This window comes from Notothenia coriiceps, unplaced genomic scaffold (assembly GCF_000735185.1).
Source record: "Notothenia coriiceps isolate Sejong01 unplaced genomic scaffold, NC01 NC01_scaffold00024668, whole genome shotgun sequence".
Lineage (NCBI taxonomy): Eukaryota > Metazoa > Chordata > Actinopteri > Perciformes > Nototheniidae > Notothenia > Notothenia coriiceps.
This window is the reverse complement of record NW_011357369.1, coordinates 2,675,309-2,700,434: the sequence shown is the minus strand read 5'-3', so window position 1 is coordinate 2,700,434 and position 25,126 is coordinate 2,675,309. Positions and strand designations below refer to the sequence as shown.

Sequence of the window (25,126 nt, the reverse complement as noted above, 5' to 3'; positions counted from 1 at the left end):
CCTGACTCCCAGCAGCAGCAGCAGCCATGTGAGAGGAGCTGTCGACAAGCAAAGGATGCCCACGCCCAGCTAAAGCAGAGCCGCCCCCCCATCCATCCCCTCTGCTCCCTCCCTTCTTCACACATGAGGACGAGAAGATGACTATCACCAGCCGGCAGTCCTTCAATGTCCTGACGGTCATCTTCCTCCTGCTGTCCACTGCAGGTCTGTAAAGTTTTCTGTGTGCTTATCTGTCTGCCCTTCAAAAGCTCATATTTCTTTTATTACATGGGCCTCCAGACACTCGTATAAGATGTTCAGAGTGTTCTTAGATTATATAGGCATGCTCGAAGCAGCTTCTATAAACGTTGGATGCTCGTCACAGTCCTTTACAGAGTGAGCCAGCATGGCCATGAACTAAATACAGAAAACAACCCTAAAATAAACAGTTTTAGTAGGAGATAGAAGTTGACAGCTGATGGTCTGAAGTTAAGTCAAAGACACTTAAAGGTAGGGTAGGTCATTCACTTCAGAAACACTTTTTGTTATATTCCATGGAATGCTCTTAACATCCCGATAGCAATGAATACATTACATGCTTTGACAATAAATACATACAAATATTTAATCTGTGGAAGCTGTAGCGCTGTAAAAAGCACAACCAGTTATTTTATCCGGGCTGATGGCCTACCTGCCTGTCAGCCTTCCATTCTGTGCACAAACTTATCTCGTGCCCTTATTAGGCGCTTTCACACTGCAGTACTTTTCCCACAAAGGTTCATGAGAACTTAGTTCATCAGAACTCTTTAGTTCTGATTAACTAAGAACAGATCGAGTTCACACCGAAATAAGTCCCTGGGGGTGGATTAGGCAAATGAAGCCGCTGACGTCACTTCTTCTTCTTCTGCTTTGGGTTTACTGGCAGGCCGCAAACAACTTCACGCCGTATACTGCCACCCGAAGTCCCCGGCCGGAAGTCCCNCCGGAGATCAAGTTAAATTCTGCTGTGATAAAACGCCATCCTGTTCTAAACCACATCAAGGATTATAGCTGAAACAGTATGGAGCTCAAAGGCTTTTTCTCTCTCGGGTTTATCACAAGGTGAGTTCCTTTTTTTATTTCCTGCTTTTTAAACACATGTGCTCTACACAGTACAGGTTAGCTCTGAGTGTTAGCGAGGCTTGCTAATGTAAACAAAGATGAGATTACGTCCAAAACACGTCAGGCATTGTTTTTGATAGCAACTCTCTGTGGGTCCACCATCCGAAATTACGTCATATCGGCAGCAAATCTGTATCCGCTCGTTGTTTTTGGGTACGGAGGAAAAGAGAAAGGGTTTTATTTTCTGACACTGCGTGAGTTCCCTGACGCACCGGGCACACATTTATGTATAAAAGACATCAAAAAGTGCATTTTGTATGATAGGTCCCCTTTTAAAGTTAAAATAAACTCGACCTGACTGTGTAATGGTTACATTGCTACTAAATAACTGCAAATATATATTTTTTAATTTCTTAGCTGCAAGAAATGTGAAACCCTGATTCAATTTCCAGGTGCGAAAGCTCAAGTCCTGCGGTGATATCAGCCATGCTGATCAATCTGGCTCCATTTCTGTGTGTCATCTGCTGATTCGATAATACATAAACCTCTTTGATTTATTTCTGCTTGATCATTCTCAGTCTAAACACAAATAAAATCAGAAGTGCATCCAGATTAGTTTTTCTGTAACCTGTCTTCATCGTCCGTGTTTCCTTTCATCAGGGCCGCCTAAAATCTGGCAGTAGAAGTGTTGTCGCTGTGATTTAATTCAAGGTCCACTCCTGCTGCCGGGTGATAGAAGTCTTTCAGCAATCTCAGACAGTGAGCGATCAGCATTTGAAAGGAGAGAGCTCTTTTAGATTAATGAGCTCGGTGTGGCCAGCCATCTTCCCATTGACAACCAGGAGCATTAGTGGGGGTGAAATGAAGAGGGCTGAAGGACACAGTCGGATTAAAAGTTAAAGGTGTTTTTTTATTGGGAGAAAACCCTTTATTTGACCCTTTGATTGGTGTACTGCAATCAACCTGTGTTATTTATACCCTATAACTCCTTGCATCTGAAGGAGGGGTGAGCAGTTGGTCGGTATAAGCACTGGCATTAAGGAAACAGACGTCCTCAATATGGAAAGTGGACCATAAAGTCCTCTAATGACGCAAAACGTAAAGCTTTAAAAAGAAAAGAGTTCAAGGAAAGTCTCTGGCTTCTCAAATGAACGACAGCTGCTGGAAACCATACAGTTGTAAAAAAATGCAACTGCTTAATTTCATTAACACCTCTTAATATTTAGGATATAGTTAACAACGTGGCTTGGCTGTGGCTCGCTCTCCACCACTCGGATAAAACCCCTCAACATCTGAACACTAGTCGCTGCCTACACATGAAGTTTATTACGACTTCACTCACACTGAGAAATGTTTTTCTTCTAAAACACACTGCATGCCATCAGCTTACCAATAGGACAAAAGAGTGTTCAATCAATCAATCAACAAATCAAAAATCCTGCTGATTCTAGCTTCTCTATTGTGATATGCTTTTATTCTTTCTTTTATATTATTGCCAATTGAAAGTTGTTATTAATGTCGGTCAAACCAAACTTGATAATGTAACTTTCTGACTATTTTTCACATATTTAAATATTTACGTTATGGTTTTTTAGGCGAATTCATCAACAAAACAGAAGAAATTACAATTGAATAGTGATTTGATTCAAATAATTAATGAATCTTAAATAAATCCCCTTCTTAGTTAGAAGTTGGATGTACGGTCACGTTATTGTATTAAATCATTGTGGTTTCTAATTTACAGTATTCATTGCAATGGCAGGGATTTTCTCTATTCCAGAGAAGATATAGTCAAACTTATTTTTCTGTGGTGTGGCAAGGGTGGAAATCCAGGTATAACACCCGTCTCTGTTGGCTGTTCAATGCATTTTTATGGTAAAGTTAAAACATGCGTTACTTTTCTTTTGATTGGCTCGTCATTATCAGCATTCCCTTTCTTACTTTGATGCTAATTCTCCTCCTGTTAGCTTTTGTGCCGATGTTTCCCCTCCATCCTTCCTCTTGCCCTATTTTGTCACATTTTAACTGGAGTTGGCATCTTTTCCCTTGTGCATAATGCATGTTATCTGAGAGATATGTGTTGGCTGGGTTCTTTCTTTTCTATCTTTTGGGGTTATAATGTGCTCTCTTCACAGTTTTATGCAGCATGGCCTCATTTACACAGCACCTTGAGGTTTAGCGCTTTTCCTGCCAAGTACACTTTATATTTCGGCAATGAATGTTTCTAAGTTAAAGGTAGGGTAGGTAAGAATGGAGAAACCAGCTCGAGTGCGCTATCATTTGAAAATACGCAGCCGAAAGAAATCTACCCCTTCCTTCAGACTTCCTTACAGAGCCCCTCCTCCAACATACACGAACGCGCACATGACCAATAGCCGCGTTCACACCGCAGTACTTTTCCCACTTTAGTTCCGATATAGTTCCGAAATTAAAATGCCGGAACTAAAATGAGTTCAAAATGCTAGCGAGCAGGTACTTTCGTGGGAGAAAAAGGCTCCTATTTCTGATTGGCTAGGCGGATTGCAAACCACGGCCTGTAAAACTCAAAAAAAGTGTTGTGAAGCCGTTGTTTTATTATCCTAGCATTAGCATTATTAGCATTAGCATTAGCCCAGCGCAGAAACGCAGAGAGACTAACTTATGGCAACACAAAATAAAAACGTGGGAGCGGTGGAGATGAGGAGGTGTCGGCGCTCTGGCGATTTACTCTGAAGGCTTCTTCCAATCTTCCAACCTTGCTTTCTGATTGGCTAAAGGTTACACAAGCCAACACATCGTTATGACATCATAAAGTGTTCANAGGCGCTTTCACACCGGAGTACTTTTCCCTTTTAGTTCCGATAGTTCCTGTGAAAAGTTATCATGAACTAAGTTCTCTTTTTGGTGTGAACGCAAAATCCCAGGAACTATCGGAACTAAAAGGGAAAAGTACTCCGGTGTGAAAGCGCCTAATGGTCCTTTTTATGTTTCATGACCCCTCTGAACAGAACTCATGTGCTGTAGGCCTCATCCCCAGTTATCAGCAATAATATTCACATTTGCCGAGTTGTTAAAGCAAGTTCATTCACATTCAAATGGCTAAAGTGTAATTACGTGTGCGCCCCAGCAGACTTGTGCTTTCAGGGGCAAAGAAATAGGATGTGTCCATGTGAAATAATTGGCCCAGGGATTAGCAGTTATATATTAAGCTCTCTTGCTCTCTGTAGCTGCCTTCTTATTCCCAGAGCGTGAACAGAAGAGGCGAACGGGGAGTAGCAAGAAGAGGATAATGCTGGATGAGTGGGGGAAATGTAACATGTATAGAGTATGAAATGGTTTTCAGGGTTTATGCTCCATTTTCTGACCTACAATAAAGGCAAAGAAGGTCTTTTCTTACCATCAATAACGTTATAGTCACACGCAGGGAAGAAAAACAATTTCAATTAGCCTCTGACAAGCAGTAGCAGGGTCCACAAATGGATGATTTCACGTATTTCCTAAAATGTTAAAGTTGTGATGTTTTCTGTTTTGTTTAAAAACTCTGGCCTGGTTTGTGATGATGTGGTACTGTCTGTAAATCATATCAGCTCAAACTGCTTCCCAAATAAACGATAAAACAACATGTATAAAAAAAAGATGTATGGGAAGAAGAGAGCACACGTGTGTTTCAGTCTCTCCAGGTTGGTGACAGTTGCCTTACAGTTGAATACCCACCTGTACACAGAAGCTTTGTAGTGGTTGATACCTCACTTGTTGGGTGTGGTGATGATGATGATGATGATGATGATGTGCACCACGTTCTGTCTATGTATTTAGATAGAATGATCAGTACCGTTTTCAGTTGGATTGTTATTGCACTTGTTGACTTTGTATTGTCGCGACAGGGAGAAATAAAGTTTTATCTTTTCCAGTGTGTTTAAATCCCTCTGCGTCAGGTGCTCTTTCCAGAAAATATATACTTCTTTCTTTCATTATGGAAACCAACAAAGGTTAGTAAAAGAGAATTCTAAAATATGTATTAATAAACATTGTTAGAAATAGAGATAACTATTTATTTTGTCCTTTACACGCGATGATTTAAAAATATCAATAATTCACTCTTACTTTTTAATTAAAATAAAGTGGGACAATTTAGTAAGTAATAGCAATTATAATTGTATTCATCCATTATCTTGATTGAATTGATACAAATTGGATATGTTTAATGAATGGATCAATTAGTTAAAAAATAAAAATGGCAATTACACACGTCTCCTTTCATGTTGTCCTTCACCTCCAGAAAATGTAATTTAAAAAAATTCACTTTATTCTAGTATTATTTGTCTTATCACCAGTAAGCCTAATTTGTCACCTCTTTAGTTCTATATTGGGGGTTTGGCACACATTTATTAATATATCATTGTCATATTTTCGTCACAACAAGCTAACGTTTACAGCCTATAAGTAAGAGCAGATAAACAGGACTTATAGTTCTTACACTGCCACAAATATTCCCACGATTTTGCAATTATTTTACTGTCAATTGTTTTTATATTTAATTTAACTGATCATAAATCAGCCGGAAAGAGTAATGCTTTGAATGAATGTGGCTATGGCAACTATAACATGCCACCAAGCTGTAACTATAATTGATATACAAACGGGTTGTATCCATCATTTATCGCCAGCTGCAGAATATGAAGAAAACAGACACCCGAGTAACAGGTTCACCCGTCGGGGGGACTTATCAGGAACAATGTTGCGTGCTCTGTTGTGGACACATGTTGCCACTTCCCCAGTAATGTTAAACCAGGTTGTCAGGTGTGGTTCTGCCAGGCTAACATTACACTTCCAGGGTTTTGTATTGAAAGCCAGGTGGCAGGTGGCAGTCCAGCATGCATGTGACGGTGAATAACGTTATAAAGTTAGCAGTAACATTATAGCTGCTGTAGCACTGTAGCTAAATAGCTGTGCCAGGCCTAGATATACTTGGAGAACTTTGATTGGACAATCTCCTTTCATAGCAGGGGAATGGCTTTAGAGGTCCCCTATTATACTGTTTTTCATCAATATATTATAGTTCTCAGATATATACAAAACATGTCTCTGAAGTATTTGGCTCCAAATACCAAACAGATCATTGCAGCATCCCATATTCCCCTGTTTCAGCCTTACTTCAAAAGTGCTGATTCTCTGTCTGTTACTTTAGATGAAAATAAGGAGCCACTCCCCACGCCCCTCTGAGAGATATTTGGTTCAAAAGAACACAATGGTGCTCTAGAAGGAGATTCAGGTGATAAGGGGGGTGAGTTACCTTGGTTGGTGATGGGCTAATGGTTACACGAGCCAAAAAATCATTATGACATCACAAAGTGGCCAAAATTTGATCAGCTCATTTGAAGACAGGATTTTATATAAATGGATCAGGACAAAAAGAGAGATAATCTTTTTTCCTGAAACTTTCAGAATCTCTTTACACAAAGGGGACACATGTTTATGTATAAAAGATGGGAAAAAGTGGATTTTACACAATAGGTCCCCTTTAAAAATTTTATTTAGGATATTATTTGATCTAAGGTAAAGGAAAAAAAGGTTAGAAAACTGTCCAATTGAAGTAGTGTTTTTAACTCAACCTTTTACTGCCTTTAATGAGTTTGGTGCTATCCAAGCCTCAATTTATTTATTATCTTTTTTAACAGCCAATCAATACACCATGAGATGATTCATCCGGCTTCAAAGCAGTGACCCTACCAGGCTGACAGAGCCACAGCCAAAACTGGCCCAACATCATTAAAGCAAAGAAATGACGGGGAAGGCGAGAGACAGAGTGACAGGCCCGTCAGACCTCCACCTTGCTTCAAATTGGGCACCTGCTGCGCACTTGCATCAAAGGCCCTCGGCAACCAAGAAGTTCGTTACCAAGTTGTCAAGGTTGATTTGAGCTTTCCTAATAAGCTTCTACTTTTATCCAACCCTCATTCACCTCTGTCTATCATGCTGCACAAGTTCTTCTCATCAAACTACTTCTCTCTATCCCCTCCATCTGTGTCCTCCTCCTTCCTGTATGCCACTAAACAACGCTCTACCCATCTGCCTATATCTAACCAGTTGCTACCATCCATCACCATTTAAAAACCATTGGCTGCATTTCCACTTCCTGCTGTTATTGAGGAGTCCGAGATACATCCTGCCAACATGTATCTATTAAAACTCCATTAGGCCTTGTCTCTCCGATGCATGCCCTGTCTGCTATGGCTGGATCTTCTGTGGAACTGAAACCACTTAGATCTAACTGAAGTAGATATTAATGTTTCCCGTTTCATGATGTCCATTAAAACTAGAGCTTGTGTGTGCGGCCAAGTAATACAGCCATGGTGGACCGCAACTAAGTGATGCATTAGAACAAAACAGGATAGAGAATTTGTTGGATAATATCAAAAAGTGATAGGCTAAACTGTGAGAAACTAGGAATTAACTTTCAACAGGCCTTTGAATTGGAACTCGAACCTCTGTTTTTACTTGTCTTTGTCTACTAACACATTGTCTCACATTGGACACATTGCGTAGTTGCGACATGTATATTTGACTTTTTTTAAATATTTGTATATATATTATATAAGTCTAGGGGAAACCTGGTCTTGCAGCAACACAAAAGGTACAAGAAAAGGTCAAACAAATGTAATAACATCTACATGACAATGTAGATGGCAAAGTGACAATGTCTCACTAACATATATAATACTTGTAAGAGACCTAAAGATCCCTCCACTATTTAAAGAAAGCAAACATTAGAGAAGTCAGCAGCAGAAATGTGTTTTTTCCCCCTTATAATGATACTCTCAAAACCCCAAACTGATTCAGCTATTGGGGTCTATTTCATATTAACTAGAATTATATTAGTTAGTATTTTCTCAGACTGTAGTCATTGATATCAAATTGTGCAGAATGGGTTTTGTAGTCTTCATGAAAGGAAAGCTCTGTCAGCTATCTCTCATGGAACAGATTTGTTATGTAAATGTGCAAACTATCCAAAAAGTGAATATTTGTTATCCCCATTCTCAACCCTCCCCACAAGCACACCCCACCTTCAACACAACTGAAACAACAGGAGTCACAATAGTAAGCTTAATCCTGCCAAAACCGCAGAGAATGTACCACTATCACCGGCGCAAACCACATTATTTGTAGCAGCAAGTTAAAACACATCCTCCATGATGCAGCAGAAATTAATATTAAAATCATAAAAATGCAATGCTTGAGTGTACTGAATGTAGTTATGATAAAATGACACAATAGCAGCAGTAAAGATGTAATTGATTTGTCGGTTCTGAAGAATGGTAAAGCAAGCGGTCACATAAACCCATGGCTTTCAGTTTAAACATCTCCCTAATGCTCTGATGAATATGAAATGTATGGAGAACATGTGACAAAGCCATACAGAACTCCCCATGAAACCAATATTACAGGATTATAATTGTGTGAATGTGCTGTGTGCAGTCATGCTTACAGCCCTAAAGCCAATGTATGAAATTATTTTCTGTAACAGACCATGGCAATAAACAAAACACAAGGAACAAGCAGAAAAGCAACTGGGACATGTGCACAAAACAATTCAACCCCAAATATGTTAAACACTGTTCACCCATATGTAAATCAACAGCTTGTAGGCCTAGTTCCAAACACCAACCAAAAGAAAATGATGTCAGTCAGCCTTCAAGATACTCATTTAAAATACTAGTTTGAAATACCAATAGCAAGCACAAGCAGCTAATAACTTAATAAAGCTTACCTTAATGAAGTGAAGCAGTGACGACATGAACGCTGTTTACGACGACTTCCGGTATAACCAGGTAGATACATGCTGTGGTCTTGCCCAAAACATATTTGTAGTCCATAAATCCGTCCTTAAGTAACAAAATAAGGTTCCTTGTATGCTAGCTTACTTGTGTTGTGAAATGCTATATTCTCGTTAAAAGTGTTTAAATGACAGCTAAAAATGTTAGCTTAATTAATTCAAAGGAGAAGGCGAGGCATAGGTTTTCTAATTGCAGCCAGGTGCGCGAAATTAAGTGTGTTACTATGGTGAAGGCATGACCCGCCCTACTCTGCCTCTGATTGGTTGGTTCACGGGGCATGCATGACGATAAGAGACGTTCCTCACGTAGCATGATAAATAACAACTTAAATAAAACTATACAATACTGTGAAAATACTTAACACAAGTAAAAGTCGTGCATTCAATACCTTACTTTATTATTATAAGTCTATACATTTTTGTAAACATTTTCTGCAGTAAAATGTTCCCTGTCCATGTTCTACTAGACTTGTAATAGGCTGCATGATGTTTTTTATTAGTTGTAATATTAAAAGTAGTGTTTATAATGGCAGTGACTTTGATAGATAATGTGTCTGGTGGAAGATGACGGCAGGATGTTGTGCAATACTTACAGGAAGGTCTCATGCAATCTTGTGGGAAACAGTCCCAGGAGTGGCGTCTAATGGAGATCGAAAGTGATCCATTTAAAACGAATAAAGGCACATTATGGAACAAATAACCATAGGGATTCATCCATCCCAATATTTAATTTAATCATGCAATCATTAAACTAATTATTCATGTTTAAACTCATCATTCTTATTAGCAAAATAAAAGAGTTTTATTGCACGTCATTAATTTCACAATGCCTTCTTTCTGTCTGTTTTCATTTCACAATGCCATTTTACCCACTTAACATTTTCTTTCATCATTTCATCACTAAGTCTTTGCCCATTTTTACAAAGGCAACAGAGCATTTATTTTATTGGTAACTTTCTTAGACATCAGTAAGTGGCAGTGCTTCACAATAAAAGACAAAAGCATAAGTGCTAGATACGACAAATACTAAAATGCCAAAAGATGAAGAAGGAAATGTAATGTAACAATAATAAGCAGTGTTTTCAAAAATATTATTTTTATTTCACAATTTCACACTTTTATAACATATTGTATCAAACATCATGTATTGTTTATTTGGCTATGCAGTGTAGATCAAAGTGTAGAGATGATTTAAATATCTTAATCCTTGTTAGCTTATTATTTTCTGTGTGCCAATTTTGTATGTAGGCTATAGTGACTCTCCGTCCATCAGGGACTTACAGAGAGACGCCTGTGTTTGGTATCAGCAGATAAAGCCTGGACTCCCTTTAATTAATGAGGATGGGTCAAAATTCAGAGGACATGTTTTTCCCAGGAGGATTAGTAGTTTACAGCAGAAAAAAATAAGGGTAAACAGAACTTAGTTTAAAGTTTTTTGATATCCTCTTGGGTCATAGCACCAAAAAAGGAAAGTGTGGAAATTCAGCATAATTTATTTTCAGCAAAATAACAAGCTTACTCTTGGGAAAAAAATAATGGGTTGTGTTTTTTGGCAGCATTCAAATGTCACCTACTGTTTTCTTTATGGCAGAAACTGGTGTTGAATTTTTTTTTTTATCATTTCAAAGATAACATAAAATATCCTGACCCAGTCTGTGACCTTTTTGGTTTAAAACCAAAGGTAACCTGTGCATCCCTACCAAACAGTGCCCATGTGGTTATAGCCTTTTCTACGATTCTTGTGTGACGTTTGGTTCTTTTAAAATTGAATTTCTTTGTCCCCTTGCATTAATTTAATAATGGAAAATACTGTATTTACTGTTAAAGTACTCTGTATCCTGTAACTAAATGGGTTAATGGGTGGTGGGTGGGAGAGTGGTGGGATGGAAATGGAGATTTTGATTTGTCAGCATGTGTATTTATCGTTACTTGAATTGAAACCAAGTGTACATGCTCTTTATCCCTTGCTTTTGTAAAAAGAAACGGAGAAAATCAATTACGATATTTACAAAAAGTAACATAAATTACATGTTTAAGGATATTATTACATTAAAAGTATTAAAGCCTTTGTTTACATTAAAACAGGGGTGTCAAACTCAAGGCCCGGGGGCCAAATCCGGCACGCGACTTCATTTTATGTGGCCCGCAAGAGCTTGCAAAGAATATAATACGTTTATTATACGGTTACATGCTACTTTACCTATACCTATACCTTTACCTATACCTTTACTAATTTATCTATATATGTTCANTGGCTACAATGGGTGATCTGTTTGGTATTTTAAGCAAAAAACTTCACAGACATGTTTTGTATAGGTATGGCCCTACAATATATTTTTCCAATATAGCATAATAGGTCCACTTTAAATTGTCCTTCGAAGCATATGTTGTTTACATTTCTGGCTCCCAATGTTAAGTAGTAATTTAGGATCTGGATGTACAAGTGTCATTACATTCTTGGTCTTTGTTTTAAAGGTTTAAAACAACTGTTGGCTTGTTTTAGATGCTATTTAAGTTTGAAAGTTTTCTATTTCTGATTTGTGGCATATTTTGTGTTAAGCCTGTCTGTTTTTAATTGCTGTTCATATTTCCCTCTTATTGTTCCTTATCTTGGCCAGGATGAAAAAGAAAAACCTGACTGATTAAATCAAAAGTAAATCAAATAAAATAACTAACCAGCAGTTTTTATATTAAACTACTCTGCTTACAGGGTCTGGAGCATTCAATCTTGGTCTTATTATTAGTAATATAAAGTAAGAGTATACAAACAATGCTGATACTGATTGGTTTTGAAGGCTTGTGGGTACTTCCGATTCCACTGTGATGTGCATTTACTATCATCAGCCCCGTAAACTGACACTAATCATATCTAGTTCATTTCTCAGACAGATTGGTCATTTATTTTCATCAGATGGAGTCTCAGCTGCTGCTAACGTAGATTGTTGATTTCATTTTGCATTATTGGTTGCCAGACTTTATATAAAAAAAAATATTGTTATTTTTCACTCTGAGGCAGCAAGGATGCTCAGATGTTCTTCTCTTCTTAAGCTGCAGGCACTTGAATGCACAGCTAAAAATGAATTTAAAGGAGGATTATTTGTACCGCATATCTGTGGATTCCTTCACAATAAACTTAGATCTAATATTTTTCTGATGTCGACAATTCTGAAACTGGTCTGAAGTGAATCCATCCAGAGGCACGGACCCTAAGTTTGCGTCATAACCTAATGGATCATATTTACTCAATGTTTTTGAGTTGCTGTGTTCCTTAATACAACAGATGATAGATCAGGTTCTGGGTGCTTAAGGCTACAACTCCTATCAGATTATTCCTGCAATTACAATGTGATTTTAGAGGTAGAAGGTAGACGTTTTTCATCAATAATTCAAATAAGGGGTTGTCAGTTTTTCAGGGAAGGGAGGGAAACACAAACTCTTAAAAGGTCATGAGTCAATTTCAACGTGTGATTGTGTTGTTGTTTCCTGACGTGCTGAAATACCTCCTGTCTGTTTATTTAACTTCTTATTGTTTGTCCTTTCACAAATCCACAGCGCTCTCAGCTCATTACCGAGTGTGTGAACCGTACTCCGACAACAAGGGGCGTTACCACTTCGGCTTTCACTGCCCACGCCTCTCAGACAACAACAAGACCTACATGTTCTGCTGCTACCACAACAACACCGCCTTCAAATACTGCTGCAACGAGAGCGAGTTCCAGGTGGTCATGCAGGTCAACCTCACCACCACCTCAGACGGTTACGCACACAAGTAAGTACAAAACAGACGTGCTGTCATTTGACCCTTTAACCTCTTTACACACCTGCACCAGCACATGCTCTGGGTCATTAGTCCTATTTTTATTTTCTGGTTCAGTTTGAGATTTGTTTGACGTTTGATTATGAAAAACATATTGAAGCCTGGAGAGTAATATGATGACAAGAAACATTTATATGTCATTATCTACATGAAGTCCTTTTGTTATAGGCACATAGTAGGACTGTCCCTTTTAGATTGGCTTTTGGTTCAAGTTCTCCTGGTGGACCAACAGAGGGTGTTTTGAAATGCAAATTAAGTTAATAAATAACTTTAAAAAACTTCCCTGTTTGATAATGTGACAGCCCTAGATCTAACTGTATGCACTCATTTGTCTTTTTATTGTGTAACTGTGTACTAAGAACATTTAAGAAATGCATTTGGATCTTCAACAAATAATACATGATTATGATGGACAGTCAGGTATGTTGGAAAATAATTAAATCCATGGATGAATAACAACCCAGGAATTAGACTGAATAGCTACTTGAATGCCTTGATTTCCAGAATCAATGAGCAATATTTAAAGTGCTTTATTAAAAATGGGTTTAGTGTTGCTCTATTCACATCAGAAGCTAATCCGTTCTTCTTTGGGCTATGATGAAATTCACACCAAATTCCATTGATATCACTTTTGTAGTTTTTGAGTTATAGGCTACTGCAATGATAAAAACAAATGGGACGAAACGCAAGCCTGTATGGCTTGTTAGGGATAATTAGGGAAAAATAGGTTGTGCTGAATCTTGAAGAGTGTTTTGGGATCAGCCTCTAGTGGAAAAAACAGCTTCAGAGATGACACTTCTTCAGATCCGATAAAAACAGCTGGTTATAGTCTGCTTGCTCACAAACGCTTCGCTCCCTCGACAGTATCGCACTCATTTACACTGTCTGCCTCTTACTCAGAGGGTTTGTTGACATCGATCCACATACAGAGGCATTCAAACCAGCTCAGAGAAGAGCAGATGCTGAGAGCCGTTGTTGTGTTGGGACGCCTCCACTTGATCTCACACAAAGGCATGTTTTAAGTGCTGGCTTTTATATTAACGGCCCGTCCACATGGCAGCGTGCGTTGCTTCAACGGAGGTGACGTGAGGCTTTGCCGAACTGCATTGTGGTTCCGTCGCTTTGCGTTGCCTCAGTTGCTCGCTTCGAAAGTTGAGAAAAGTTCAACTTTTAAAGCGTCGGCGGAAGCGCCAGCCAATCAAATCATATGCCAGTACAAGCTCTAGCCAATTAAACCGCGTGCTTGCGTGTCCAGGGCGGGAGATTAATGTGATTGGTTGTTGGTAGCACGCCAGACACGCCCACCGGCAAGCTTCAACGCACGCTGCCGTGTGGACGTACAGCAGGATCACGTCTAGTACAGAAACCGGCAAGAATGATTAATAGTGAACCACACTTCACATTTCAACAATTCTTTTTTTTTTTTTTACAGAGGACACACATACCTGCCGAGATGCTTAATCGTTATTTTCAAAACATCCTAATTTGTGATGGAAAATAAAGTACATCGATCTATCCATCTATCTAGTTGTATGTATGTCTATCTAGTATATATATCCATCCATTTATCTAATTGTATATCTATTTATGTACTTGTGTATCTATCTAGTTGTATATCTATGCATAGTTGTTTACCCATCTACATAGTTGTATATCTATCTATCTATTTATCTATCTACCTATGTAGTTGTGTATCCATCCATCTAGTTGTATATCTATCTATTTATCTATCTTCAATCTAGTTGTATATCTATGTCTTTCTATCCATCTATCTATCTATCCATCCATCCCTCCACAGATTTAGGAATGAATGACACAGAAAAATGATCCTCTTGTGTGGCAGCTCTCAGCCGTGTGTACTAATGCCCTCCCAGCATGCCTCTGTCTCTGGTGGCTCACACTGCCCTGCAGCAGGTCATGATATTTCATTTAAGCGTCAGATGGCCTGTTATGCCACTCTTTCATCCTGGCTCACTGGGGCGAAGGGACTGCAGGTTTGATATTTACCTCTGGCCAAGAGAGTTAAACAGGCCATACTGTAACTCTACTCTCTACTCAAACGGCATGGAGGACATTGTATTATAGCTTTAGATTTTCCCCCACTTCAAGGTAACACTAAAGGCGGTTGTCCTCTGAGGGTTTCACAAGTCAGTGCTTTGTAGCATATGGCTCTCCATTTAGTTACAGAGTACCTGAAAAGGATGCAGAATCAGAATAGATTCAGAGTGGAAGAGGTATTGCACAATGACATGTTGGTAAAGAAACACAAACTGCTAGAAACCTCTGACAGAAAATCTATTGCCTCTGCTTCATTCTCTGAGGGAGCCGTGTAAAATATTGAATAACATTTGTTTTAGTTGTGTGGTCATGATCGATGTAGCCAAGGACTGTGCACGAATTCTTGTTTGCTAAGCTCCACTCAAATAGAGCCTATTGCCCCCTCAAATTACCTGAGTAGACACACACTATATTATGAGTAAATGTCTTAAACACTGAGGTGAAGAAAGGCAAACGGCAGTTAAGGACATATTTACTGTTGTAGTGCAGTATTAGCCTCTCTAGGTGCTCATTCAAGTGGCGCGGATGTTCATTTTATCCACATCTTTATATAAATATCCCAAGGCCACCTATCATTTGCAGACAGGAGTGGATTCACTTTATTCACTCAACTAGAAGCCCTTGAACATCACCTTTTTGTGAGTTTCAGTCATACAGTCAAACAAATTGCAAACTGTGTCGTAATGACATAAAAGATGAGTTTCCATCTTTATTAAGCTCTATTTTGAAGTAATATCCTGTGTCATCTCTGTCGAGGATTCAGATTAATAATTGTGTATTCTGTGTAATAGAGTCCCTTTCACTTTGTGTGACAATTTTCAACTAAATGTCCTCAGCACAGAAACAAAGACATCACACCCAGATATTTAGCAACCCTGTTTTGGCAAATGATGCTTCTCATATTTCTCGGGTAGCTATTTCTGGAGCCAGTATAAAATGGATTAAGAGGCGTCTTGTGCTAATGACTTTGTTTTGCAATTTAAATCGTGAGATTTTAAAAGGCAGCAATTGGAACAGATGTAGGGTTTTTCAAAATGTATTTGTTTTTATCAAGGGAGCATTTGATGAACGGCAAACATTTACAACTGGCAGCTCTGACGTAGCTTTTGGGATACGATGGTTTCTGGATGGTAGCTCTTAGCATGTGAGTGTTCATCATCATCTTTCCCAGATTAATAGTACTAATACCCCCCCGTCTGTCTCCCCCGCAGTAATTATACAGCCCTGGTCGGCGTGTGGATCTACGGCTTCTTCGTGATGGTGCTGCTGGCGCTGGACTTTCTCTACTACTCCGCCATAAACTATGAGCTGTGCCGGGTGTACCTGGAGAAATGGGGTCTGGGCGGGCGCTGGCTGAAGAAGGCTCGCAGTCAGTGGCACAGGTCCATGCCGGAGGAGAGCGAGGCCCCGGCTCAAGCACCCCCCACCGTCTCCAGCCACTACCAGCCCAGAAACAGCCTGAGAGGGGAGAGCCACAGCCCCACACTGCTGCCCTACAACACATCCACCGCATGGTGAGTCACGGCCCGTCACATGACCACCGCCAACCTGCAGTGTGGCATGTATATCTAATGTGAAGCTGTGAGAATCAGCAAATTGTGAGATAAGATTTACGTCACTAATCACCTGGGTAACCACAGCTGGTGACTGCTTGGAATAATCCCCATGGGAGCGCTGGCAGTGTGCAAATAATAATGTGTACATTTCAGACAGGTACATAGCAGCTGGGAAATACTGTAGGGATTGTAGATGCTTAGTAGTTCCTTAGGAAATCTGATAATATAAGGATATATTTATTAATTATTGTAACGTCAATTTATTTAAAAAGCCCAAAACCCACACTTTCTCAGAGGTTCAGGACACCCTGTAAGCTTATAGAAGACCATAAATCCAAGAGGAGAGAAACGCAGAGAAAAGAAAGGGGGAGAAACCTGTAAAAATACAAATGTTCTCAGAATTACAAAATGTTGCACATATTTAGCCTTTGTCCCATTAGTTGTTAACGTATTCAAAAGGTTGTCAAATTATAGCTTGACTAAAAAGATAATTCCGTAAACTTTATACATTTCTGTGTTTGTCAAAATGTAAATGCTTTGCGTAACTCTTCTTTGATGGACTTCACTTAGCAAAGAAGCCAGATCAGTTCTGCTATTAAAGCTTATTTTACCTAATAATAGGCAATATAGATGGCTGCATTTTTAAATGAAACAACACCGCTGTCAACACAAAACACATGAGATTTATATCTCAGAAAGAAGCCGTTTACATAAAAAAATAAATGACATACAGTAGAATGTTCTACCCTATGTGACTATATATTATGAATATAAATTGCCCTACACTAACAAGCATGTCAGTGCAGAGACTTGTTATTTTAAAAGTGTATCCGATGCTTAGAAAGAAACTCAAATGGCCCTATAACAAATGTTCTCTTACATTTCTTTTTTTAAACACAGGTTCCCTCCGTGTCTCGTTTCCTTGTGTGTCTGTTTGTCTTTGAACTGAATGTTTTGTTACGTAGAGAGAGCAGCATGGCAGGGAACAGTGTGTCTAGCAGGACAAATTAGAGCATTTCTTGCAGACTTTTCCCAAGCCAACAGGGAGGAAGCTCAAACATCAGGCTCCCCGTTTACTCCTTTAAATTCCTTTTAAAGATACACACAGGACACACAGGACACACACACACACACACACACACACACACACACACACACACACACAATAATAGCCTACCAGGGATAATGCTAAATCTGTTCCTGAATCATAGCAACTCACTGGTAAAGAATTCAGTCATTTTAATAGCTTCCCTCCTCAGAGTAAGGGAAACAGACTTTATCAATATTTTAAGAATTCTGCCTCACCGCCCACTAATGGATACTTTTCTGCAAAGCATCTGATCTGTATTTGTCTTTCATCTCAGAATAGCTGCACTGCCTCAACATCAAGATCCTTTTAATGGAGACATTTGGGTTTTAAGTCTGACCAGCTCATTAGGTCATCATTAATGAATAAAAGAGAACTGAATAATGTGAAAGCTGCGCTGCCCGCCAGAGGCCCCTTACTTTGATTTAACCTGAAAGATATGAATGAGTCTCATTAGAGCCCTTTCACAGAGTTTCTGTTGCAAAGCATCATCTGCTGTCCTTTCAGTTTATCTGTTTTATTACCTTTGAGAACAGTAACAGGACTCTCAAGGTGTGTTTGGCTGCGTGTGACTGTTGTTAAAACATACAAGTTGATTTACGATGCCAGGAGGGAACTGTAACATATAACAGCCCCCGGGAACGGTTTGTTCTTTTGGCAGACAGTGCTCAGACTTCTATGATACAGCCACACGATCATAGAGTCTGCCCCAACCCACATTTATGTGCAGACAATTTTTCATGCAGTTCTCCATCTGCAGCACTTTGCACCCTATCTGTTAGACTGAGACTCAGCGTCTCTTCCTAGAGGTAGACATCTCTCTTGGGTCATGATAATTTAATGCGGGCAGAGGTTTGACAAATGGCTTTGAGAAGCAGTAAGGACTGTGTGCGCCATAGATAGGCGAGCTGAGATGCTGCAGATGGATCCTGAGACTGCTTTGCTGGTGGAAACATGGTTAACTAACACTAGACATACCCATGGAGCCTCCTCGTTAGACATGAAGTCACTTCAATGTGATAGGACTCATCAATCCTGGACTTTTGAGGTTGACCTTTGCTGGCAGCTCTGCAGCTTTAACCAGAGGAAGTCTTTAAAAACGGTGATTGAAATCACAGCAAAATGCTCATTTACAAAGTGGGACAAAAAAATGAGAACATGTAAAGTTCATTGTTATTTATGTGGACAATGATTGATGGGAAATACTTACACATGGAAAGCGGTGTGGGCTTTTTAATAAGCAGGAGCATTTTTACAAATAGCTATGCATATTATTAGATCAGCCCCGCCAGAGAAATTGACAGATACTGGGAGATAAATTAAGTCAGCAGCCGTTTCTGGGGCAAGAATAGCCTAGAATAGACTTGGGCAATCTCACAAGGCGAACCACTTCTCACAATCTAGATAATGCTTCCGTGATTTGTTTAAAGTGTTAAGTTACAATGGGTGATACTGTAAGTTCACCACAGCTGATGTTGCCCACACAGTGCGTCATCAGACGGCCCTTGGTTTCTTTGCGGGGGTAGGGATCTTCATCCCCAGAGAAGACGTAGGGTAATGTCTCAGAAAACTGGGTCCACTTACACTTGAACATCTGTTGGCCAAATTTAAACAAACAGAGATGGGGTCAAGTCCCACATCGGGCGCAGCAACATCTAAAAACAACCCAGTCACACAGCAACTCAGGAATCCAGAACAAATGGTAACCAGTGCAGCGGAGCAAACCTCATAGCAAAAAGTCAAAATATCCAAACTTTTTTCCACATGCAATGATCTATTTCTTCAGAGAAAGTTAAGCTTGGCATTCAGCGTGTTGGAAAATTGTTTACCATATCTCTACGTCAGCGAGCTGGTATATAGTGCTCGAGTTCAGTGTGGGCGTCCTGCGAAACCGTCGTTATCTTCACTCTGCGGATACTCTTGAATGAAATCTCCTATTCATTTATTTCTTACCAGTTTGAGCAAATCAAATAAAGTTAACTAATGTCATTGTTCAGTAAGAGATGTGCGGCCCAGGTGAGAGAAAAAACTGCAGGTCTGCTAAACCAGACATTACGGTCACTTGATTGGATGGAAGAATGCGTTGTTTCTTTATGAGCGGGAAATTGACAGCAGATTGGAGTTTACTCTCAGGGTAATGTGGCACCTGATGGCAGCACCATCCCACTCAATGATTGATAAGTGATATTAGTATCACATGAGGCACTTCTGCAGTTGAAAGAGAGTAGCTCAGCAAAAATAAATATCATTTTGGTTGAAGAAATATATAAATATATCCACATATTTGTGTTTAGATGGCAACATATGCACAAAAGGTAAAACTGCAATTAAAAAGATTTATTGTTACGAATGCTCAGAAGGCACCTTAAATGTAACGAATCAGTGACACTGTGTTTGTTAGTTGATACATTGTTAAAGCATCCAACCCGTCAACCCCACATCACTATGTGTTGTGTGGCATCATTTTTAAATTAACATTTTAATTAGAGAGCTTTAGACCTCTCAAGCACACAGTGCTTCATCAGGTGGACCGAGTTCATTTTTTTACCAATTAACATTTTGATATGATAATGTGGTTGGTTGGCAGATGTTGTTAGAATAAGACAGAGCCAAGCTGGTGGTTTTCAGTCTTTAAACTAAGCTGCTGCTTGTTCCAGCATATTTGAATGCATCTTCTCAATTAACTCTCGACTAAAGAGGGAATAAGCAAAGTGTATAACTATTCATTTAGATGAATACACACCGGGCGAGAGCTATTTGGGCTACTTGAGCTTGTCTGACAGGGCTGTGGTGGAATTTGAAATAAATGACAGGTGACCACTATGCTAAGCTATGAAATTGGCACAGGAAGAAAAAAAACATCCTGGCAGGGCTCTCATGTAACTCTTAAAATGGCGATAAACTCAGCAGTTCCTGTTTATCGCCATTAAGTGCCCTGCAGCACTGATTGGTTGTCCACTCGTGGCTATGAGGACATTTAGAGTTTGGCCGGAATCCCAGTTTGTGCCAACCCTCTCTGCCTAGTAGTCCACCTCGAGAAATAATAAGTGGTACTGGGGAGCAGCAGCAACATCTGGATATCTCGACTCCAAAAGAAAAAGGCTGGTAGTGAGAATCTCTTATATTTTTACTATTTTATATTCCTTGTGCAGTTCGCTCACTGACACAATCCTCTCTCAGAACTGCAGGAAATGTCTGATCTGCTGCTGTCATTTCAGTCTGGCTTTACTGCATATTTTAAAATCAATGTAGAATGTCTTTAGTTAGTGCCGATCAAGACTTGCTGTGCAAAAATATCTTTAAATCAAGATAAAACATAAGCTGCCTCTTAACTCGTTCGTTGGAAGAATTGGGATTACGACCTGTCCATGGTTTCCTCTGCTTAACATCCAAGGTCAGCTGGTACGGGCTTCCTAATATTCTCCTAACAACCCTCGAGGATAAGTGGGAATAGCTGCCGGTTAGTTCAACCTTGGTTTTAATGTATGCTGAGGATCAACCACAGATGAAAGTGGGAGAATTGAAACGTTGGGCAACATCAAATGGCACCACTGCACATCAACCAGGACACGTCAAAGAGTCTCTTGGAGATTCATAAATCACTTGGCACCGCGTTGCAGCTGCACCTCGTGCCAGTAACCGCCCACTGACTCAGGCTTGGTATCTCCCTGGGCCAGCTGAGCTCAGCCACGGTTCATGTGAGGATGGCATCGGTCGACACATTCAACAAATACCTGACTCACCAGCTACCGTAACACTGCCTCTTACTGTCAGACCCCTGTGACTCAGCGTTATCACTCAGTCTAGTAAATGGAGTCTCCATAACTTTGGCTGTAGGTAACCATTGGGCTGCTCAATTATGGCAAAAATCATAATCTCAATTATTTGGGTCAATAATTGATATCACGATTATTAAAAACGATTATCCATTTACTTTTAAAACATCCATTTATTGAAAAATAAAATGTGAACAGTATGTCTTTAACAGTTGATTACCCTGAACGTTAAGTATAATTCAACTGAAAAACCAATAAAAAAAATATATATATAATGTTTTCATAATCGTTGCAAGCCAAAATCGTAATTCCGATTACAATACGATTAATTGAGCAGCCCTAGGTAACAATCTCAACACATTCAAAAGCTCTCAGTCGGGAAATGACACATGACTTCAATCAACAACTGAAACAACATCACATCTTTTTCCCCAAAGTGTTTTCTCTGTCAGAGCGTGATCAAAGCCTCCTGCATATTCACATCCATCTTTGAACTCAGTGGTTCTGTGGTAATAATATAATTGTACATTATGAAATTATTCCTGGCCTGTCCGTCCACAGAGCAGCATGCCAAGGCCTTGTCCAATTAAAGCAACACTCTCCATGTGGTGTGAGTTAATTAACATCATAGATGCTACAAAGGCAGCCAGGGACAGAGTTTTGCTGCAGGCGAAAAGGAAAGTGCATGAGAAAGGGATTAGCTCCTTCAAAGTTGAGAATGACTTTTGGCATGGCCACGAGCAAGTCAGGTAGCAGCTATTTATATTTTTGTATTACTATTAGATCAGTTGGCATACATTTACTTTTCAGTTTGGTCATTTCTCTCGAGTGCATTAGAATAACCTTCAAGTGGAAACTTTTATTTTCCCATAGTTGCATTATTGTGGGTGGCAGAATTGGGTGCGATGTGGGATGTGATTCATAGAGTTGGGTTGGGCTGAAAGTATTTACAAGATTTACAGACTTATAAAATATTCCTGTAAATCTGATTGCTTTTTGAAAAGCAAAGCTGCCTCGTTTTATTAGTTTTTGTGTTTTTCAGGCCTTGAACTGATTATCCAGTTATATAACAGACCAATGTGGATTATTAAGCAACCGATCCGGATCAGAGACGATTTCAGCCGTGCTACTAAGACCCATGTCCGTGTTGTTCAAAAGGATCCGGCAGGTTTTTTCCCAAACAACTCATGTGGCAACACGGTGTAATGTCATGACGCAGGCGTGCAGTCGGGGCTAAACATGTCAGTTTGGAGAGGATGAAGCAATGATAAGCCCTCCATTTCTTTTCTTCCATTTCTCAATAGGGTTCACTCTTATCCATTCGTAGGATATACTTGAAATGTCCAAGTAATCCTAGAGAGTGTGTTCATCATTTGACGGGACATTTAATAGAAAGAAAAATCGATTGATCTAAAAAAGAATCAGCAGATTGAATATGAAAATAATCCTTAGTTGTTCTGTTCAAAGGACAAATATTCCTGATTTAGGTCAAATGATAATATCCACACCATCTTCATGACAAGGCAACTCAAGCTGCTAAGATATGTCCAAGCCATGGTTTCAAGCTTCAGAAAAATGTATAAGGTGAACCTTGTGATAAGATTTTGTTTGTAAAAATGAACATTTATGCTCAATTTCTGTTTTTCTCTGAACAGAACGATGCTGCAGTGGACCAACTGAAGAGTAGCAACACCTTGTTTCATTTGGTGGTACAGAGGAGACGCCCTTCCCCCCTGATGCCCCCTCTCTGGACCACAGACTCAACACCAGTGGTGGGTTAGCCATACTGTAGTAGGAAGAAGTGACTGCTGCCCTTTTCTAATGAGCACAAAACCCCCTTGGACTGACAGACTGATATGGCAGTTAGAAACTCAGCTGAAAAGAAGCTGCCGGAGACACAGAGGAGCGTACTGCTACTGCCATAGCAGAGGAGCGACACATTGAAATGCTCACAGGTGTTCAGTGATCCCCTGAAAAGGCTGCCAAAGCCTGGAGCATCTCCAACAGATCCGAGCTGAACTGGATCAACTGTACCCACATGAAGCGAGGAGCTCATCTTTCTAAATATAACATGTTTATTACACTGCTGTGTCAGTTTGTGTTCAGTAGCAGTTAGACACGATGTGGGTTATCTATTTGGTGATTTATTTATGTGAAGTAGTCAGAGAAATATATGAGTGGTTGACATTCGGGAACATGTAACAGCTTAGGTTGATGCTGAGCATCTCACTAGAGTAGAGTGTTTTTGTTACTTACTGAAACTAGACACAAAATGTCTCTGCAGCCATGTTGAAAAACAATATCTTGTATTGTGTTCTCTCTATATTGTAACGTGTCTGACAAGGACACAAGGCCATACAGATAAACTGTTGTAGATCTAAAGGTTTTACATTAGGTCATCAATATTTCTCCTTTTCGGTTTGTGATGCTGAGGAAAGGGATCTCCACTCTCAATAAGTTATTCATCCAAACAATGAATGAGGATCAGGGATGCCTTTACAACAGCAAAGAGCTTCATGCTAAGTTAAACATGAATCCTTGGCTGTGAGCCTACAGACCCATTTGAGAGCATTACTCCTAAAGTTAGTGTGAGACAGTCGCCTCTGGAAACTCATCCATTGACTTGTTTGCCCTTCCTCATTACCAGAGCTGCCTGAAAAACAGCTCCATTAGCAATATGATGCAAATGAATATCCATTTGGTTCCATTATAAGGAGAGCTCTTTATCCCACACTGGTAAATAGACAATTGTAAGCGATTAGCCATAATAAAAAAAATGTAAAAAACCCAGTAAAACCCCTTTCACTGTCAGCAATAATGTACAGTATCTCAATCAGAAGGATGACATGGTGTGTAAAAGTCAGAGGCGCCCGTCCAAATGAGCGCTGGGTAATCATTGAGGTGTATCGCAGAGCTTTCAGGAGGATTTAAATGTAATAAGGACTCAATGCAAAGGGCATACAGTATTTCAGGATAATGAACTCGTATCAAAAAAAGGTCCCCAACTCATTCTCTATTGGCTTTATAAAAAGGATAAAAAAATATACTTTCACTTTAGAGCTGCAACTAGTGATATGTTTCATTCCTCATTTGGTCGATAACTTCTGAGAGAATAATAAAACTGAATGTTATAATTTACAACAGCCTGAGAGCAGGTCCAAAACTCCAATAATGTTTAGTTATATTATTCGATATTATTAAATAAAGATAACAATCCTTTCCATATGTAAAATCACTAACTTACTTGAATAATTACTAAATGGTCTAATTGACAATAGGCTGCAACTAAAGATTGTTTTAATTACTGAAGTCTGGCAATTATTTGATCAATTTATTAATACATGATCTGCTCTTTGAAGTTTTACAAAATAGTTTAAAATGACCTTTATTGTACAACCAATATTTTAAAGATATTCAATTGATTTTATAGGAGACAAAGGAAAGCATCAAATCCTAATTTTTGAGACTGAAACATCGACACATTGATTAACCAAATCCAGTTAGCTGGACAAATAGATACATTGACTATCATTTCAGCTCAGTGATTTCATCAGGCCCAAATCGTTAATAACTGATGAGATAAATGATCTGTAATCCAGATAGGTCTACGAGACAAAGCAGCTGTGGGTGCCAGACTGAATATGAGCGGCAGCATGTGAAGAGCAGGTGGACAGACGGTAGGTCGGAAGAAGGTGTCGGTTCCAATCTTGCATCTGCAATGGCAGCTGCTGAGCCTTTATGTAATATGAATGTGAAATGTCCTCGCTGAAACAGGAGATGCCGTTAATCGTTAGGAGCTGGCCATAAACCAGACATGAGACTTGGGTTAGGGTTTAGGGTTAGGGTTAGGGTTAGGGTTACCCTAACCCTAACCCTAACCCTAGCCATCATATTAGCCACTTTTACGCCAAGTACTTTGCCGTACTTAGTTCCCAACAC

At 39.5% G+C, this 25,126-nt stretch overlaps 2 protein-coding genes across 3 annotated transcripts in view; one reads left to right on the top strand and one right to left on the bottom strand.

The window, feature by feature from the left end:
- matk (megakaryocyte-associated tyrosine kinase) overlaps positions 1 to 25,126 on the bottom strand; it is a 634,871-nt gene that overhangs the window by 172,649 nt on the left and 437,096 nt on the right. The window lies entirely within an intron of this gene.
- On the top strand, positions 1 to 25,126 carry shisal1b (shisa like 1b). 2 transcript variants are annotated; one of them, XM_010782933.1, is made up of 4 exons: positions 1 to 204; positions 12,446 to 12,662; positions 15,980 to 16,282; positions 22,843 to 25,126. In XM_010782933.1, coding segments are annotated over exons 1-4 (588 nt in total). In that variant the 5' UTR covers positions 1 to 137; the 3' UTR covers positions 22,844 to 25,126. The 2 variants fall into 2 exon arrangements, with proteins under 2 accessions (XP_010781235.1, XP_010781234.1); XM_010782932.1 differs by lacking the exon at positions 22,843 to 25,126 and having other exon boundaries at positions 15,980 to 16,286.